This window comes from Chrysoperla carnea, chromosome 4, assembly GCF_905475395.1.
Source record: "Chrysoperla carnea chromosome 4, inChrCarn1.1, whole genome shotgun sequence".
In the NCBI taxonomy this organism is placed as follows: Eukaryota; Metazoa; Arthropoda; class Insecta; order Neuroptera; family Chrysopidae; genus Chrysoperla; species Chrysoperla carnea.
In genome coordinates this window covers 33402282-33421779 of record NC_058340.1, presented here as the reverse complement: position 1 = coordinate 33421779, position 19498 = coordinate 33402282, and the positions used below count along the sequence as shown (strand labels likewise).

At 30.4% G+C, this 19498-nt stretch overlaps 3 protein-coding genes across 3 annotated transcripts; all 3 read right to left on the bottom strand.

Annotated features, from left to right (window-relative positions):
• Positions 1-1407: 1407 nt before the first annotated feature.
• LOC123297516 (zinc finger protein 501-like) lies at positions 1408-6021 on the bottom strand. The gene is made up of 2 exons (XM_044879210.1): positions 5934-6021; positions 1408-3933 (listed from the first exon to the last, which is right to left on the bottom strand). Exon 2 carries the CDS (start codon positions 3443-3445, stop codon positions 2126-2128), a length of 1320 nt encoding a protein of 439 aa, XP_044735145.1. The 5' UTR covers positions 3446-3933; positions 5934-6021; the 3' UTR covers positions 1408-2125.
• Positions 6022-6755: 734 nt separating this feature from the next.
• LOC123297465 (ras GTPase-activating protein 1) lies at positions 6756-15558 on the bottom strand. Its single transcript, XM_044879133.1, has 8 exons — positions 15404-15558; positions 15091-15330; positions 13112-13647; positions 11821-12032; positions 11447-11749; positions 9980-10951; positions 9383-9667; positions 6756-9089 (listed from the first exon to the last, which is right to left on the bottom strand). The coding sequence occupies exons 2-8, from the start codon at positions 15303-15305 to the stop codon at positions 8811-8813; spliced, it is 2802 nt and encodes a 933-aa protein (XP_044735068.1). The 5' UTR covers positions 15306-15330; positions 15404-15558; the 3' UTR covers positions 6756-8810.
• Positions 15559-16912: 1354 nt separating this feature from the next.
• On the bottom strand, positions 16913-18573 carry LOC123297506 (ATP synthase subunit b, mitochondrial). The gene is made up of 5 exons (XM_044879189.1): positions 18437-18573; positions 18269-18375; positions 17945-18196; positions 17642-17830; positions 16913-17243 (listed from the first exon to the last, which is right to left on the bottom strand). Exons 1-5 carry the CDS (start codon positions 18462-18464, stop codon positions 17061-17063), a joined length of 759 nt encoding a protein of 252 aa, XP_044735124.1. The 5' UTR covers positions 18465-18573; the 3' UTR covers positions 16913-17060.
• Positions 18574-19498: the final 925 nt, after the last annotated feature.

Genomic DNA, 19498 nt, shown 5'->3' with positions numbered 1-19498 from the left:
TTGAAAATATTTAGTTAAACAGAAAAAATTTGAGATCATATATCATTTTCAAAATATAAGTTAATTCATTAAAATGTTCAAAGTTTTTAACCATTATAAAATTTGATGTAATCTGTCTGATGATGACAAAATTATTACCTTGACTCTCTAGTAAAAATAGCAAAAACGGCCGATTTCGTGGACATAAAATATTTATAAAAAAATGTGCTACAAAACTCTTTAATTTTTAACATATGAAAAATTTTTCCTAAATTTCGATTACATCGATACAATTTTACTAAAAGAAATCATTTACTCACCCATTTTCTTGAACCTCTCCTACTACGATTAATAAATTATGATCACACAAATGGCAATTAAACCTAAAAAAGTGATACATCAAAATAGAATTTATTTATGAAACCGGTCGTTAAATTTATCCATTGAAGAAGCATTGAGAATATCTAATCATATGTAAGTATTTTAACAGCTACAGATTAGAAATAAAACTTTTTTAACTTTGAGTTAACTTAGAATTAAATCAAAGATAAGTCTGAGTTTAAAAAAGTTTAATTTCACAGCTTATAGGAATTATTGAATAATAAATACATTATGCACCAAGTGTCAAGAATCTGATGGCTAAGAAAAGGTTTCCTTGTTTAGAAGAAGAAATCTACCCCTGAAGCTTAGAAGTGGCGTTAATACTTTCAACATTAATGAAAAGTATAATTAAATCACTTTGCAAGGTTAAACCTCCAGGACGGTTGCGTAGAGAGATTCTCTCAAGCTTATTTTAAAACGGTTTTTTTCTTTCAAAATTTTGGCTGTCTATGACTGATGAGCAGCTTTTAGTTAGTAAATTCGTATTCATTAATGTTAATAACTTTAACCTCACTTTTAAGCTTGCTTCACATCAATAAAAATAATTTCTACGACTAAAATACCATCATCTTAACATCTTGGTTGGTTTATTAAATAGCTTAATAGAATCTCGCACCCGGCATTACAGAAACTACCTTATTCCAAATTAAAATTCTACTTTCAAAATATAGAGTATTTCAAAAATCGCTTCATCAACATTGTAAACAAAATATGATTTTTGAGATACTTTGTATAATGCCAATACCAATATTGTAATATTACTTTCAAAAAATTTGTTTTAAAAAAGCACCATTATTTTATTAACGTAATATTTTAATTCTGACTCCAGGGAAAAAGTTGTCGAGTAGAAAGTAAACCTAATGAAATTTATAGGAAATGGAGACAATTATATATAAATTCTGTTAAAAATGTAACGAGAGTATTTATTTAGAAAAGTTTGTAAATTATTAAAAATACTTTTTTTAATAACTTACAGTTCTGCTTTTATTACTTTTTTTAATAAGTTACAGTTCTGCAAATGTATCTTGTAATTTACAGGAGCATAAATCTTAGTAAAGCGTTTTGATTTTTACTCTTAACGGAAAAATTAAACAAGAGCTTCCCTCAAATTGTTAAAAATCAAATATGTGATGAAATAAATATGTAAAACATGAGTTTAAGAGGCGCACAATGCACTAACCGAGTTCCAAGAAAGCGAAGAAGATAATCTTATTTCCGGATTTACTTTTTCGTTTTTTATGTTTAAACCCATCGTGGATTAGAACCAAAAGAAACAAGATCATTAATAAATAATTCTATTTAGCTGCATTGAAACGTTTCATGGAGAAAATTTTATAAAATGACCAGAATTACTGAAGAACAACACGTGGATTTTGTTCAACGGTAATGGTAATTTGTCCGCTAATATGTCATTATTGGAAAAAACACAGGCGTAAAAGTGTTATGTCAAATGAAGCCTGCTTTGAAAACGATAAAATAAATAATGATGGACGGAAACTGCACTTCCTTGAAAAAAGAATTATGAGAACTGACACCTTTTATAATCCTCTATAAATTTCATTAGGATATTGTTAACAGAAAAAATTCCTATACTCCACGATAAAGAGCTCAATCAGAGTAATTGTAATTCCTCAGGAGTACAATTATAAACTAACATATCCTTGCATGTGGTCTTTCTACTTGGAAACTTATTTTGAATGTATTCGATGCGGGACACTCTCATACCAAGGGAGCTTGTACTAATTTTTTAAGATGAACTATTATTTTAAGAAGTTAATTCTTCAAGTAATTCTTCAGTTGATCTCTGTTCAAGTTTAAATTTATCCATGTATTGTTTGGGCACAGTCCACTCTAAGAGAATTTGTACATTTGATTTTAAGCGTTCCGCTTCTGTTAGCATTTCGTCTTTGCATGGCTCACGACCTGATCCTTTAATCGATTCATATAATACATCATCAATCAAACGTTTATTAAACCCCAGCTCATCTAAACGTTTTTGTGATGAAATTTTCTTTAATAAAACCGCCAAAAGTAAACGCATTTTTTCAATTGGCATCGGTGGCTCAACAACCGTATCCTTTTTCAAACCGTTTACATTATTTGGTACAGAATCATTTTCAATTTTTTTACATTCTAATTGATGCGCTTCTAAGTCATTTTTCGTTTTAAAGAACGTCTTACAATGGGTGCAAAGATAGGGTTTATTTGTCTTATGAATACAAAGCATATGTTTTTTTAAGTGGGGTAACTGAGAGAAAGCTACATTCTCACATAATAAACATTTGAATGGCTTAACGCCTGTGTGACGGCGTGTATGTAATTTCAAGGCCGTACTATGTGCAAACGCTTTCCAACATACTTGACATCGATATGGTTTCTCCCCACTGTGTATCCGTTGGTGTACCGTTAATTGTGAGCGTTGCGCAAATCTTGCACCACAATTCGCACATCCATGCGGTTTATCTTGTTTATGTGTGCGCATATGTTGTGATAAATGTCCCTTAAACTCCTTATTACAGATTGTACAATGAAAAGCCCGTACATTTCCATGAAAACATGTTAAATGTTTCTTTAAAGCGTCAGGTCGTAAGAATGATTTTCCACAAATATCACATATATAATCACGTAAATCAAAATGACGTTTTGTATGTAATTTTAAATTGGCAATACATGTAAAACTGGCATTACATTGTTCACATGTATATGGTCGTTGTCCGGTATGTGTTCGTAAATGTTGTACCAATTGTCCGCTACGGGCGAATGTTTTTGTACATTGTGTACAAGAGTACGGTTTAACACCCGTATGGATGCGAAGATGAAGACGTAAACGTTCTTTGACTGGGAATGATTTATTACAATAGTTACATATAAATATTTCGGAAAATTCGATACCAGGTGAATGTTGTGACGCAATATGATTCTTTAAACTACCACTTTGTCGAAAACAACGGCCACATTCTTTACATTCATACGGTTTTTCACCGGAATGGACGCGTAAATGTTTTCGTAAATCATTACGACTTAAAAAATATTTACCACATTCTTCGCATTGATGTTTTCGAATTTTTTCTTTGGTATTCGTCATTTCCTTAGGTTTTTTTTGCTGCACACAATATTGTTCTTTGGTTTGTGACTTAGGTGGTTTGTTTACCGACTAAATTATTTTAAATACACAATTTTTTAAAGGTAACGAAAGCTTTTTTATATTCTTGGCAATAGAATGACTAGACACGATTTTAAATTATTTTTTTATATACTATTTACATAATTTATAGTTTGTTTTTAAAAATAAATCGCACTACATTATTATAAATTTCATGCAGAAGAAGAGAGAGGAGTTAGCCCCAAATATATGCCCCAACCACAACCTTATCACCATAATAATAGAACCGAATAATCATATTGTCTAAAAAATATTTGTTTTTTGGTCACATGCAAATGAGTTATTATATAGAATTAAATTATTTGATTATCCATCACCAGAGCTCTAACAACAATTTTACGCAGATTGATACTGACCAGTTGAAATGGCACCAAAATTAACATCATATAAAATTCGATGTGGAAGGTATCCTGAAAAATTATAAAAACATGCATTATTTATTCATTAATTTTTTTTAAATTTGAATTGAATGGTAACTTTACTAATATTATAGTCCAAGAGAAATAGCCACTTAGCATCAAAATGAAATCACGATTTTCAAAAATCGGGTTAAAAATAATAAAACTTTCCAATTTTCGGAAATTGTTGAATATTTTCTTTACACTTTATAGAAAGAGTCCTAACCTAATTAATGAAACCTCGAGAGAAAAATTCCCATCAGCTTGACGGGTAGGAAAGTCGACTTATCCCGGCTTATTCATCGATAAAAGACTCCAGACCTTTTTTAAAAGTCGAGTCCGCCTGTCCAATAACTCGGACCTCTTCTGTTCACTTAGTGAAAAGAGCCCCGACAAAGAAAACCAGAAGAGAAAATTTCGATTAATTAAGACAGGATAAAAAGTTCATAACTTCGCAACTTAATCCAGTTCATGACACTCCAGATCTTTTTCAAAGGTCGACTCCGCCTGCTCAATCACCGAGGTCTCCTTTGTACATTTCGAAGGAGAAGTCCAGACCAACAACTCATGAAGAAAAATATTCCTATCAACTTAACAAGCAGGAAAGTAAAGTCAATTTGTGCTGATTTATTTAATGATAAAAGATTAAAGAATTTTTTTTAAGGTCGAGCCCGTCTGTCCAATCACCTAGGACTCTTCTGTACAAAAACAGAAAAAAAAATTCCCATTAATTTGAAAGGCAGAAAATCCGAATTTCATCGGTTTAGTCAAAGTCAAGAAACTCCAGAACTTTTTTAAAGGTCGAGTCCGTTTGCCCAATTACCTAAACCTCTTTTGTAAACTTCGAGTAACAAGTACATACCAAGAAAACTAGAAGAAAAAAATTCCCATTTATTCATTATAGATTTATTATTTTATTGATTATAGATCTACCAACCGCTGGTAGCTTCAGTGGCATCAGATAAAAAATAATTGAATACAAAAATCATTTTGTACAACACTCGAAAAAACAAGGCAACCGTTATTGTGCTTTGTTTATTGTTAGAAAGTCAAACAAAACGAAGCATAAATATTTTGCCTCTTTTGGATCCACAGCACCTTTTACTGTATGAACACTTGAAAAATAAAAAAAAAATTGGGAATATGTAATTTGAAAATCTAATGACAACGATTTATAAATAAGCATTTACTTTGTGTGCGTATTTATCTTTAAAAAATAGATTATCGAAGTAGGGGGTGAAAAATGTATAAAGACTCGTTTTAAATGTCACCTCGACGATATTTATGTCTGCTAAAAGCGGCTAATATTGCTTTACCTTAGCAAAAAACAATATTTTACGTGACACACCCGGTATAAACAAATTTATTTACTTCGAGTATATTTGGGTTTTTTTCAATAATTTATTAATATATTCAATGATTAAAAAATCATACCAATTTAAAATTCAGAAACTAGTTAACAATACCAAAAAAACATAAAAAAAGGGCTTGTTGAATGAACTTAATGACCCCCAAGCCGCATCACTTAAAAAATAACAAACATACTTTAATATTTGTTTATATTCGTGGCATTTATCGATAATGAAATATTACACATATTGTGTAATAATTCAGTCTGAAAATTTCCATAGCAGACTCCAAATAATATGAATAAAATCTGATTTATGAAAGGAATTTACTAAAAAGAAATCCTTGTAAATATTGAACGATAACGTAAACATGCTGAATAAAGTTATATGGTTTTTTTAAACTTAAGGTTACAATATTTAATTAGCAACTTTCTTTGACTAAAAATGCTGTTATTTACGATACAAAAAAGTATTAACAGGAAAATTTGTTAATGAAAAGTGTCGAAATGTTATTTTCTTTGTAAATAGAATATTGAATCTTGATAAGTAATTTTTGTGTTCGTGAATTTTTTATGGAAAATATGCGTTTTCTAAAATAAATCCTATTTAAAAAGAAAATGATAGCAATTATGAGAAACAAAATAATATTTTCAAATTACTTACAATAGTTTATTGAAACACAAAAATTACTAATAACAAACACCATTTTCAATGGATAAAAAGATTTTTTTTATAGATAAGACATTGTGACTGGGATTAGGTTATTTATTCGTAGTTTATTTTGTTGATGATAGATGTCATTAGATGATAACATGCCTAGTATTTAAAAATCCACATTTTATAAAAAAATGACAAATTTTTCTTTTAAGAAAAATAAATACACTTACTTTAAACTTTATATACTTCATAATTTTAGTAATAACTAAAAAACCGCACATCAAAAAAAAAATATATATATATTTATACCATTTTCATGATATTTGAATCTAATTCACGGTAGCCAGTTTTATCAAAATTCAAATTTTTAGACACCCTCAAAAATAGTCACTAAAAACAATTTGAGGTTTTTAACAAAACATGTGACGAAAAAATCACCATTTGGCACATTCTGCACGCTTTGCAAGGTTGAATTACTTTAGAACCAGTTATAGAGACAACGGGGTTTTTTGCTAAAAAATACATATTGACAAAATGTTTTTTATCTTCTGGCTGGATTTTTAGAAACCTGCCAGAATGACACTACTCTCAGTTGTGTCGTTCATAAACGATTTTTACTTTTTTCGCGTTACGATTTTGATTTTTTTCAAGTGCGAAGATTCTAATATTGGGAATATTTGAATTTGGGTATTCAAATTTTCTTCATAAAAAATAAAAATCAATAAAAATAAAACATTACAATTTATAGTTTATATTATTTTTAATCAGAATAATATTAAAATTTCAATATAAAAAGTACTTAAATACCTAAATACTAAATTTCTACAGTACACATGAAATAAACAAAACTCGAATATTATCAATGAGAATTCGAGTTCAATAAAATCGATAATTCAAAATACATAAATACATTTGATTTTTATTTATTTATTAAAAAAGATTGTGATCATTATGATTTAAATTAGAAAATTTATTCGACTTAGGTTAGACGTATAACAAACTTTCCGACAGCAAAAAATGCCTTTTCAATAGATTGACTTAGGGAGACATTTTTTTTGTTTTTAGCCAGCATTCCCGGTAAAGAAGAAAGCTTTAAAGAAGCTTATTTTTTTTTAGCATTAATAACCATATCTACAGAAATCAACTTCTTCGTTAACATTTTTTCTTTGCCAGAAATACTGATATTACTGTTAGCACCAATTGTTATACGACTAGTCTGAGCTTTACGGTATATATAAATGTCATAATTTTTTTTTATATAAACATAATATTACGATTAATCCTTGAGAGTAAATAATTCATTTCATACCAACAAAAAAAAAAGTCACAGACCAATCATATCTCATCTATCTATTAATATATATAGCCACGACAAAACAATTAACTGCCTCAATAAGATGTCACAAATGTTTATAGTATACGACGTACAGCAGTTATTTTGGCATTTAAATTCACAGACTTGGAATGAATGCTTGATTTCTAATCACGCTTATTTAACTCATTATCAAAACACATTTTGAACATAAAATAAGTTAAAACTATTTTTACTGGTTTCAATGAGGATGTTTATTTTCTAATGAGAGTTGTTCAAGATTTGAATATTATAATCCTATTGCGATTCCAACTTAGGTCAGGGATGGTGAACCAATGGCACGCAACACAATATTTTGGGCACGCCACCGATCATGAGCGCGCACTCGTTTGTTATTGTAAATTCATTGTGGCCTACAATTTACATTTTAAAACAAATCATAAATCCGTTAGTTAAAAAAGCAAACTAGAGCAAAAGAAATAATTGCAAGGGCAATGAAAGACAAAAATAAACAGTCTATGATTAAATGACGACGACTGTTAAAAATATAAATAAACAGTCGACGTCTTATTATTATGTTGGCGAAAATTTTGATACGAGCGCGGAAAGTTATTAGAAATGTCATTGCTCGGCATAGCAAAATTTTTCAAGGGGTGAGTTTTTGAAAGAAGCTTGATGAGCGCCCTCACTTTTTGATAATTTCGATAATAAAGATAATTCAGCGCAACAAAGATACACAATGAAAAAGGCACCTTAAAACTAGTCGCAAATATAACAGATCAACAAAAAATTGACATTAACACTGCTCCTTTTAAATCAATATGTCTTGAAGAAAGCACTGACGTCATTAAAATATGCACGTTTAAAAGTCAAAATTATTTGACGGCACGCCTATGACCTCATTGAATATTTCTTTAGGAAAAATGGCACCTTGATACATAAAAGTTCACCACCCTGACTTAGGTAATAGATAAATAAACACTTAACTCTTTGTGTGAGAATAAGTATTCCGATAGTTTCGATTTTTGCTTCTAACGAGAGCTGACATTGATACATTAAAATTTTTCGAATAATAGCACCAATTAAAAAAAGAATTTGATAAAATGAGCAAACAATTTTAAAGATATATAATATAAAAAATACAAGTTCGGTAATGTTTCTTGCCTTTATCATTGGATTATTTTAAGGCAATAACATTCAGTTGTACTTAAAAACAGAGCCTAATTAAATTTTGAAAAGGCCTGTAATGTGTCTATTTTAAAACAGCCACTTATGATATATCAGCGAATATCATATTAAAGAGCTTAATGACTCGAGAAAAAAGGTATGTTTTTATTTAAAATAAACTAAATGACAAAAAATGTGCTTTATATAAACTATGGCTGTAATCGGAAAATGAAATTTTTTTATAATATAAACATCTGTGATAATTGTATGTAGGTTAACTAAATACGGAACTACCCTACCATTATTTAGAAATTTTTCGTTATGTGAAGTGTTTTTGGGGTTGATTTGATTCCTTCATCCATTCAAAATTAATACCTGAGAAAGTTTCATTTTGTGAAACCTTACTATCTGGTCATTTCTAAATACTTATGTTTATGTTTAGTTAACATGTCAGTTACAGTCACCAATGTTTTTATTGCTGGTTGTGTATTTGCAACCGCTTGTAATTCGGTTTTATGTGCGGCACAAATATGATGTAATGTAGCTAATTCACGTGCTGTATCTGTTTTACTAACAACACGTGGATCACCTGGATCATTTACAGCTGATAATTGATCCAAAAATACAACCATTCGTTCTTTGTTCTTCAAAATGAATGGATTTACTACTTCCATATACGGTTCCTAAAATAAATTTAAAAAAAAAATTATCAAAAGTTGTCATTACAATCTTAGAAATTAATCCTACTGTTTGTAATTGGTAGAAGATAAATCTATTGAAGCTAATTTGAAAAAAGCTGCTTTAAAAACCGCTAAATTATTTCATTACCAAGGAATTGTCGCCTTCATAGTCATACTATTATTAATATTCAAGCTTCTCGAAATAAAAATGAAACTCTTCGAATTAACTTCAATGATAATTACGTCCATTACAAGTAAAATCTTTTTCTATTTGATTGAAATACCGATACACTTACTTTACCACCAAATTCAACTAAATTTGCCAAATTTTGTAAACATTTTGCAACCATAACAAGACTTCGTGTGGCTGCTGGACTAGGTGCTTCCGAAACAAGACCAAATTGACGTGGATTGAGCAAAGCAGGACATAATAAACGTAAAAATATAAAACCTGACACGACTCGTGTACGAACAAATCGTTCATTTGGCCATTTACCAACAACAGCACGTTGTAGACACCCACATATATATCGTACTGACCTGGGACAGGCATCAGGTGATGTAAATATACTTAATGTAACCTGCGAATAAAATTAACTGTTATTATTAATCTTTTTTGAGAGGTACAGAGTTTTCGTAAAATATTTTTACAGCGCTCTTCCAGATACTCTGGAACATAAAAGAAGTCGATTTATGTGAATTAACTAACAAAGTTCCTCCATTAGGGCCCTATATCTATTCTTTGGCCTAGAACAAGGAGTTTCAAGTAATTTCACCCACAGCTTTGTACAAAGTTTATCTAAGCTGGTTATTACTTACTTTTAAATCCTTCTAAGCCTGGTAAAGCGTTGTAAAGATTTTTTTGAAACAGTCTATATACAAAAATTATATACCTGATCCAATACTTGTAACAGAAATTCAGCATTACTACAAGCATCGTCAGGTGAATCCATTTTTGCTGGATTTAGCTCAGCACTTTGTTTACTTTCTAATAATCGTAACACCGTTTCTAAAACAGCAGCTTTTAGAAAGCCCCCGCATTCAGCACGCATATATAAATCCATTAACGTAGTTGGTAACGAAGCAGCTCTAAATAGCGTAGACGTCTCAGTTTCTTTTAAAACTTCAGCTTGTACTAATTCGCGTAAAAGTTCTGTTTCACGTCCTTCAGCTCTGAACACACGTAATAACGCTGTAGCTAAAGGTTGTCGATCTGGATGACAAATTTCCGCCAATGTTCGAACAGCTGCTAGACCTGGTTCAAGTAATAGCTGTTGTAATGGACTGTATTCTTCGGATGGCATTACTAAGTCATGTAAATATCGAGTTCGTAATCGTAAGGAACCCCATTCACCCATTGGGGTTAATCCAGATAATGAATACCATTCCTCCCGTTCTTCTCCATTTCCTAGCGATGACAGTTCCAGAGTTAATTCAGCCACTTCAGTATCTTTACCACGCTTTCCTTTATTATAAACAGTAAGGGTAAATGAGGCGACATCGTAAGGTACGTCATCCAGTATGAACTCCTCATCCCACATAGGATCCGGTCCTGATTTAGCACGAGTACGTGCAATTCGTACTTGATTATTTAATTGTAAAGTTAAATATGGCTGTGGTACTAGTTTATATGGCAATCGATGTGCGTTTAATATATGTAATGTAAGACATCGTAATTCACGGAGTCGAGGAACTTTACATGTTGCTCGACTTAATTGTGGAACACATAATGGTTTTAAAGCATTCACCCATTCAATACATTCTTCGGTCGATGGAGCTGCTAAATGTGTTACGGTGGCTAAACATGGTAATGCTCTTTCAACAATTTGTAAGCAATGTGGTCGTTCCCATAAACTGTCATGAACCTTTAAATAAAATCAATACAAAAATATTTTTCAATATCCAAGTTAAATATCATATTTTCGAAACAAATGCAATAGATCTTCCTTATGTGCAAAAATATAAAGTAAATTCACTGGCTAATGTATTATATATTGTTTCTGATTTCTCAATCCTTATTTCTCGGGGCACGATAATTCTCGGCCAGAATTTCTCGAGTTTCTCAGTTATCTGTGAGACCTTCGACAAGCGCCATTTGATTTGATGTTAATATTCTTAAAGATTATTTTGAATGAAAAAAAAAAATTTACACCCTGTGACAGATAGAAATGGTCAAAAAGTCATATATTTTTTTTAGTTACCCAGAGCACGAATTTGATTTCTTGAGTTATGGAGGCGTTGAGCAGTAACCCTAGTAATAAGTTAGATAAAATCGATATCGACCTAGCAGATCGGACATTTTTACTAAATTATGAAAAGCTTTCATTGAATATAACTGTACATTCTAAAAACAAACTTACCTGATATAAGTAAGCGCATGAAAGATCAATTAATCCTTTGGGTTTAGTTCGTTTTGGGTTATCGTACAAATATAAATGTGTGTCAGTTCCCTCCACGATTAACATGAAATATAACAATTTCCATTTCTTGCTTGCTTTATCTGATTTTCGATGTAAATACCCTTGATGTTTAATACCACGCGTTTTCTTTAATCCAGCTTGATCACGACTTTCTTTAAGCGTTGCGTATATTTTTTCAGCTGCCGCTTCTTTTTGAGTTTGTACACTTAATGTGTCAGGTGTTGTGCGTCCATCAACCATTAGCTAAACAAAAATGAAGAGATATTCGTACATAAAATGATAATTCTACGCATAAATTATTTTTAAATACTAACAGGATGCTGTAACGTGTGACCTTCAACAATTTGCTCCTTTCGATATCGATTAATAACTGCATCTAAACATTCGAAAGTTCTACCGCCCATTAAATATCGAACACCTTTCTTTTCGATACGAAATCTTTGTATTTGATTATTTATATGAAAAAATAATGAATAATCACCAGGTGAATTATCACTAGGACGTACAAGAAAACTCCCTGGTCCAGCTGAAAAATATTTAAAAAAAAAATTAAGGATTTGTAAATAAAATTAAGCCTAACTTCGAAATTATTGGGAGGGAATGGTTTAGATAACAAGTGAAAATAAACAATTGACAGAGTAAATTGTTGAAATATTTTGGATAGACCGTTGAATATCAGTGTTTGCACTATTTTTAATAAATTTAAAAAACCAATACATTTTAAACAAAATTTAAAAAACCAATACATTTATGCTGTCGCTATTTGTGTGTTTATTTTATAAAAAAACTTATTATGTTGTTTTCCAAAAATCACAAGGCTTACTAATTAAACCTACTTACAAATTTTCAACTCTCTATCTATTCGTTGTGTGTGTAGTCATGGTAGGGACAATAAAATCGATGCCAGCGCTTCTAGTGAACAATTTTGGCGTTAAAGGGGGCTGTTATTACTAATTTGCAGTTCTTTACATGTTAATGTTATAGAAATGTCAAATTTAAATGATTGAAAAACACTAATTAATTAAACTTAATGCATTAAAAATTGTGAAAATAAGAAATCAAATTGCACAAATATTATTTTTCAAATATAAATTATCATAATTATTTATTTAAATTTGTGAGATAAAAATAATAAATTTTCAATGCAATCCATACAATTATATATGCATCCATACAATTCTATAATTAAAGTAGTGTATCGTTGTCATGGAAACGAAACTCACGCACGGAGCGAATTACAGTTTTAGAGAAAATGAACACCAAACTTTTCCCCTAATTTGCGCCCTCATGTGAAAAAAATGATAATTTCGATCAAGCGCCCTGCAATCAAGCCCCGGAAAAGCTGTGACCATCAGTTTCTTACCATTAATTATGTAATTTGACCTATTTAGGGTTGTCATTTATGTAAGGAATGACTTAAAAATTTGTGTTAGTGTACAAGTCTACAAAGTGTTGGTTTGCTCTTGTTTGTAAATCCCGACCCTCACATCAACAGCCTCTCAAATTTTCAGCCATAAAGAAATGGTCGTCGAAAACTCGAATCGAATGCCTGATTCTAGACCTATTTTATCAAGCATGCGCAATAAAAAATATTATATATTATACCTTTAACTAGCATATCGACAGCTTCATTCTTTGTACAATTTGGATGAAACCATGAAAAAACAGTATTTGGATCAATAGTAGGATCTAAATCGACAACCAATTCTGTAAAAATCATTCCTTGTTCACCGGTACGATGCGCTGTCACCCATAACCATCCATCGCCCATATCATTATGACAAAAAAATATATCACCCTTTTTAAAGCTTAATTCGTCGGTATCTGGCATTTTGGTATACGGTAATATGGCAACAACACGTTTTTTATCATTGACGGGTTCTGGCGGTGCAACTGGTCCGATTAAACGTTCACGTTTTAATAAATCACTACAATGTGTATAGTATCCGACCAAATCGGATAACGAATCAAATTGTCTACCACCAATATAGAAATCACCACATACTGCAGTTATGCGAAAATGATTGATTCCTGTACGACCCAAATATGATAAAACATACGAGCCTGGCTTTCGATCACTCTCACGTACTAAATAACTACCCAAATGTGAAGCTTCCCATAAACGTTCTTCGGCAGTGTATCTGTAAGTATGAAACAAACGAGTTTTATTAGATACAATTTTGGAAAATTCACTGGAAAATGATTCAAGGCGTGATACGTGCACTATTTGAAACAACAGTTATTTTACTGTACATAATACTTAGACCTAGCGTGTATACATTTTACTAAATTGATCATATTGTCGCCGCTTGGATAAGATGGTGGGATTAGGTTTACGGCCAAACTATGGTATCGTATGATTAGATCCCTAGTACCCAAACCAAAAGTACTTTTTTCTTTCTTAAAAACAACCCATTAACTGAAGGTAAAGATTTATCCTGGTTTAGAGTTGAAATTATTTGTTTGTATACTTAAGTGGTGCTGTGAATGGGTCTTTAGCCCCTTTACATATAATTTCTCTGTGCCCTCTTTGAAATTAAGCTTTCACTTAAAGACAACGAGCAAAGATTTCTCTTAGTTTGAGATGCTATAATAAGGAAATGAATTTAGAAATCGCTATTCGTATGGGATTTTGATCGGTATATACGATTCTATGCACCCAAACATTAAAAAACTTACAGTTTTGTAATTTTTGGTTAAAATTACTTTATTTACTGAGTTTTATTGAAATTGAAGACAAAAAAACTTGCCCGATTTTTTGCAATTTTCTTAAAGATTATCCCTTTGAAAAGATCACAATAAAATTTTTGTTTCGGAATTTGATAAAACTCTCTACATAGGGAAATTCTTTTAACCCCAAAAATGAAAATATCTTGTTTATTTTATGTTTGGCCGAATATTTTCTATAATACCGGCCAAAATTCTGCAAAGGCTTCAAATAGAATTTTACTCGAAATCATTATTCGTAATTTGATAAAACTCGGTATATAGGGATATAAAAACTCAACTTTATTTAAAAAAAATGAAATTCTGAAGAAGAAACGATTTTAACTTTGATCATAAATCAATTCCCCTTGGCTTGAATCTTCTTTCTTATTTGACACTCAATACAATTTAACACTTTTATTAACGAATGTTTCTTTTCTTATCTTAAAGGTGAAGTCTGCCCTACTATTGAAATAAAAATACGCAAAATTGGCCCAGATTCCACATTTGAATAATAATGGAATTTGAAATTCTTTCGAAATATAAGGTTCTGGTCGAAAAACCCAAAATGCAGATATCGTATTCCATAATTAATTGTATATAGTGTGGCCATTAAAATAAGTAAAAATATCTCATTTCTCAAATAATTTTTCAATAATTAATCAATTCAAATAAAATTCCTTAATTACAGTTCAACAAATTTTGAAGTTTTAGTTTTTGAAAAAATTTAATTACCTCGTCTTTGTTGTTTAAAGAAAAGAAGGCATGCACTAACATGAGGGCATTTTTTCAAAAGCTTAGTCATCAATTTTCTTTTGTCTACAAAACATTTCAGAACAAAAAAAAAACAATTGAATAACAACTAAAAGTCAAATAACCTGTCAAGTCGTCCATGATACCATTCTGATTCGGGCGGTGCTGGTGGCACACGTTCCCCACGGGTATCAACCTCATCAGGTTCAGGATCAACACTACACTCATTCCCGACATCACCCCCATCATCACTTCCCGTACTCGGTGATCCTAATTTATCTTTCATAATTGCACCAGTACCTCCTGTAGGACCACTTGGTGTACGGATTAAATCTGCCATTCTCCACTCTTTCACACTCTCCTCACTAATTACAGGGAATCAAAATAAATTGTGATTCACATATATAAATATTTACAAAATAGAAACACAAATCTAACCTAAAGTAGAAACAAAATATAACTAAACCAAACTAAAGCATTTTGTTTTTAATTCAACAACGGAAAAGTATTGACGTCTGGATAGGAAATTACACACTTTGACAAAGAAGGAAAATTATTGGGATATCAGCCGGTAATTGCAATAAACAGCTTTATGCATTCATTGCATTAAACTCACAATGAATAAATACAAAAACATAATAGCGCAATCTCTATATTCTATTCAAAGGCCTATATAAAACATAGACTGCTAGTCCTTTTACAAAAAAATTTCCTTCGCATGTAGGAACATTTTTACACTTTCACCGTACGTAATTTATTATTTAGAGATGATATCTAAAAAAATTTTTGTTAACGTAAATGGAAGAGAAATTTTGGTTTCTTTATTATAAGGAGGGTAGAGATAAGGACATCTTAAGGTATCAAAAAGTGACCACCAAGAAGCAGCATATAAGAATACATTGCTTTATATTTTAAAAGAAAGGCTCAAAGTAATAAGAGTAAACATCTTTTGCTACACAAGTTATTTGATGTTTACAGCAAAACACTTTTTATCTGACTAGAAACGAACAATTTGATTTTCAAAGGTTCCTGTAGGGCAAGGTTATATCTAAAGTTACCATTATTAAAGTTATCAGATTATCCATTATCCCTTTCAAATGGAAGTAAATTTTCGTAAAACTCTTTAGTTTTTGAAACCAACCTTTGTGGAAATATTGCATACAAAAGTCTTAAAAAGTCTAATTAATACAAAACAAGAGTTTTCAGAATTAGTAAAACTTTTTAAGATTTATGTCTGAAATATTTCCACAAGGGAAGGTAGGTTCAATAACTTTTGAAAGCTCTGTATACCTAAGTAATATATTTATATTCTATCAAAAAAAAGTCAACGCAAATTAAAATTGATCCAACCATATTCAAAGGACCTAATTGGATCGATTTGTGTTGTGTTATTGTGATGTAGTTGAATTATAGACGACCTTTTCAACCTGATCAGCATGCTCAATTGATTTCAAAACATAACTTAAATTTTGGGGTTTATAATCTAAGCGGTCTATATTTGGTTAGGTCTGTAATTTTTATGTAATTGACATATACAAGTTTGTTTTTACCATAACTAGATGTCTTTAGTTGTCTTAAAACGGATTGCACCGTAACATATCTAATAATACTCGAAATAAGTTCGAGTAACTATTAAAAAACCTTTTACAATTTGAATCCGAGGTTCAAATCAGCGTACCCATATTTTAACAAACATATATTGTTTTCCAAAAACGTTCCCACCATGACATGGTGAACAAACAGGCACATTCATAACGCCTACATTTGCCACTTCAATGATTCCTTCGTCAATTTTTTGATACTAGATGTGTTGTTATCTTATTTAAATTAATAAATAAGAATTAGATAGGGGATAAAATTTTATTTAAAACCTATCGTAGTACACTTTTTTTAATATTTATTACCTCCATATAATAATAATAACATGATGTTTTTTAAAAAGAGATTATTCATATATTACAGTTTATTTTAATTGAATTTGTGAATTCTTATATTAAAACATCTTTCTGTAAAATGTTGAAGTAATTTTTTTTTACTAAATGTTTATGCTAATCTGCAATTTGGAAATGAATAAGTAGATTTCGATTAAATGCGTCTACTTTTTAGCAGTAACGGCAAGTTGTCCCAAATCATCAATACATCTTTGTAAAGTAGCTGCTTGTTGTTCGGGTGTAATGCTCTTCATAACGTTGTTTACAATCCATTGAACCATATGCTTTTGATTAATTCTGCGTTCAATATTTTGAGTTTCAACTTGGTAGTCTAATCGCCGTTTCACCTAAAATATTAAAAGAAAAGAAACTACTACGTGTTTAAAAGAATAGAATGAGTTCACATTCGACCTTTGATAAGCATTATATTTTATTTAAAAGTCTTCTACTCAAGAATATTGTTTAAAGAAACATTACAGGGGAACAATTAGATTCAGAATCTGATCAGTTATTTTCGCAAATTGAATCTTATCGCCATTTATATCAATGAAAAATATACTAACAAAACTAATTCAATGAACAAAAATATTAAGTGGTAATTTTGTTACCAAACCAGCCCTTCTTAAAATTGAGTAAGGGGAAATATTACCTATTTTGAATTTCCGGTATTTTTATATAAGACTTTTTTTTTTAATTTCAGAAAGAGAGGGAGTTTTTAAAAAATGATTCAATTTTTAAAATATACCTCTTGATAAACGTGCATTGCTCGTTCTCTGAATGCAGCTTCCAATTGTAAAGCAACATTTTCACGTTTGGCTGCAATGAGTAAATTTTGACCCTCAGCAAAATGCTGTTCTTTTTTCTCATCAGCAATTGCCTTATTGTAATCGTTGATTGTTGATTCTCTTGAATCCTTCCATTCTTTTTCGATTGCCTAGAAAAAAAATTCAAATATGCAGTTTGATGTACTAAAGTTGCTGTATTTTTCTTAAATCACATCTTTATAGGTACGGAACGCTAATAATTAACTTTGAAACACCGTACTTACATCAACTTCCTTGTCAAGGTATGCAGAGATTGATGGTCCCAATTTTTTGGATGCAATAATAATCATTAAAAGAATTGATAATCCAGTGTAGTATTCGTGTTCCAAAACGTAAATTTCTTTGCTGATCAAATAAGTTGAGAGTGCACCTCCAAATACATATGGTCCAGTTACACCAGTTTTATTGTAGAAAGCTTGGAACCATTCTTCTGGGATAAATCCTAATCGAACTTTTCCACTTTCTTCAGCTCGAACCTAAATAAATTTCAATTTTTTTTTTTTTATTTATAATTTTTATTAAAAATGATATTATTATTTATTACTTACAGGTCTTTCCCATTTTTGGCCTGAACTAGGATCAGATCCACTTGCAGGAGTTGGGCATGAAGATGAAACAGCTCGTGATACGAAAAACACCGATCGAGCTTGCTTACCTAATCAATATTAAAATATTTTCAGTTTAAGATAAATAAATATCATATTTTCAAAAATTACCTGCAAGGAATGATGTTCTGGATAACATTTTCACCGATTATATAATAATTATCACAACCTCAACTAAAATAAATTGCCAAATGTATAATCTTTTTGGTGTAGAATTTCCATAGAGAATACACCACTCCCCAGATCAAAAAACAGTGCAATGTCGAAATCATTATTTACCATAGAGAAGAATTCAACTTATGTCATTGAAACATACTCATAGACATCGCAGACATTAAAGTAGATTGATAATGCTGATATAAAAGGATTCTTTTTCTTTCTACTTGATAATGAAATATTTTGTTCCGGGTTAATAATGAAATATTATACAGTTTAATATACATAATGTGTATTCCGAAATAAACATCAGTATACTGACCAGTGTTGCACATAACCTATAAAATATATTGTGATATCATCATATCACAATATAAAATATATTGTGATTTTCATCATTATAATTAAATGTGCCATAATATATTTTATAGGTTATATGTAACACTGGTCAGTATACTGGGGCATAATTAGGAATACACCCATAATAGTGTCGTAAAAAGTACGAGACCATCCAATTTTCTTAGAACAGAGATCAGCATTTCTTTCACTCTTTAACAAAAATTTCACATGGTAAAAATATCACAAGTAAATTTATCAAATTCTAATATACCAATATACCAACAATTTAAACAGCAATGTATTGATTCTGAAACAGTATCACTCTCAAAATCTTGCCGAAAAAAGTGATAAGCTCAAAAGAATACAACTGTTCGCTTCATGATCGATCCCGAAAAATTATGTTATACTGTATAAAATAAACATTATTCATTCATATTTATTTTAGGTGAAATATGTACAAATATATATAATAAAATATCGTTTTTATCAATTTTTCTGGTTTAATTATTATTATTCAATATTATAATTACAGTTATCTTTTATCCTTTTCATCGATTTCAGGAATATCAAACAGAACCTACATTTTAACATAATATTACTACAATTATTTATTTATAGGTAAGTTTATTGAAAAAGATGAGTAAAAAGAAATACATAATGGGTAAGTTTAATGAAAAT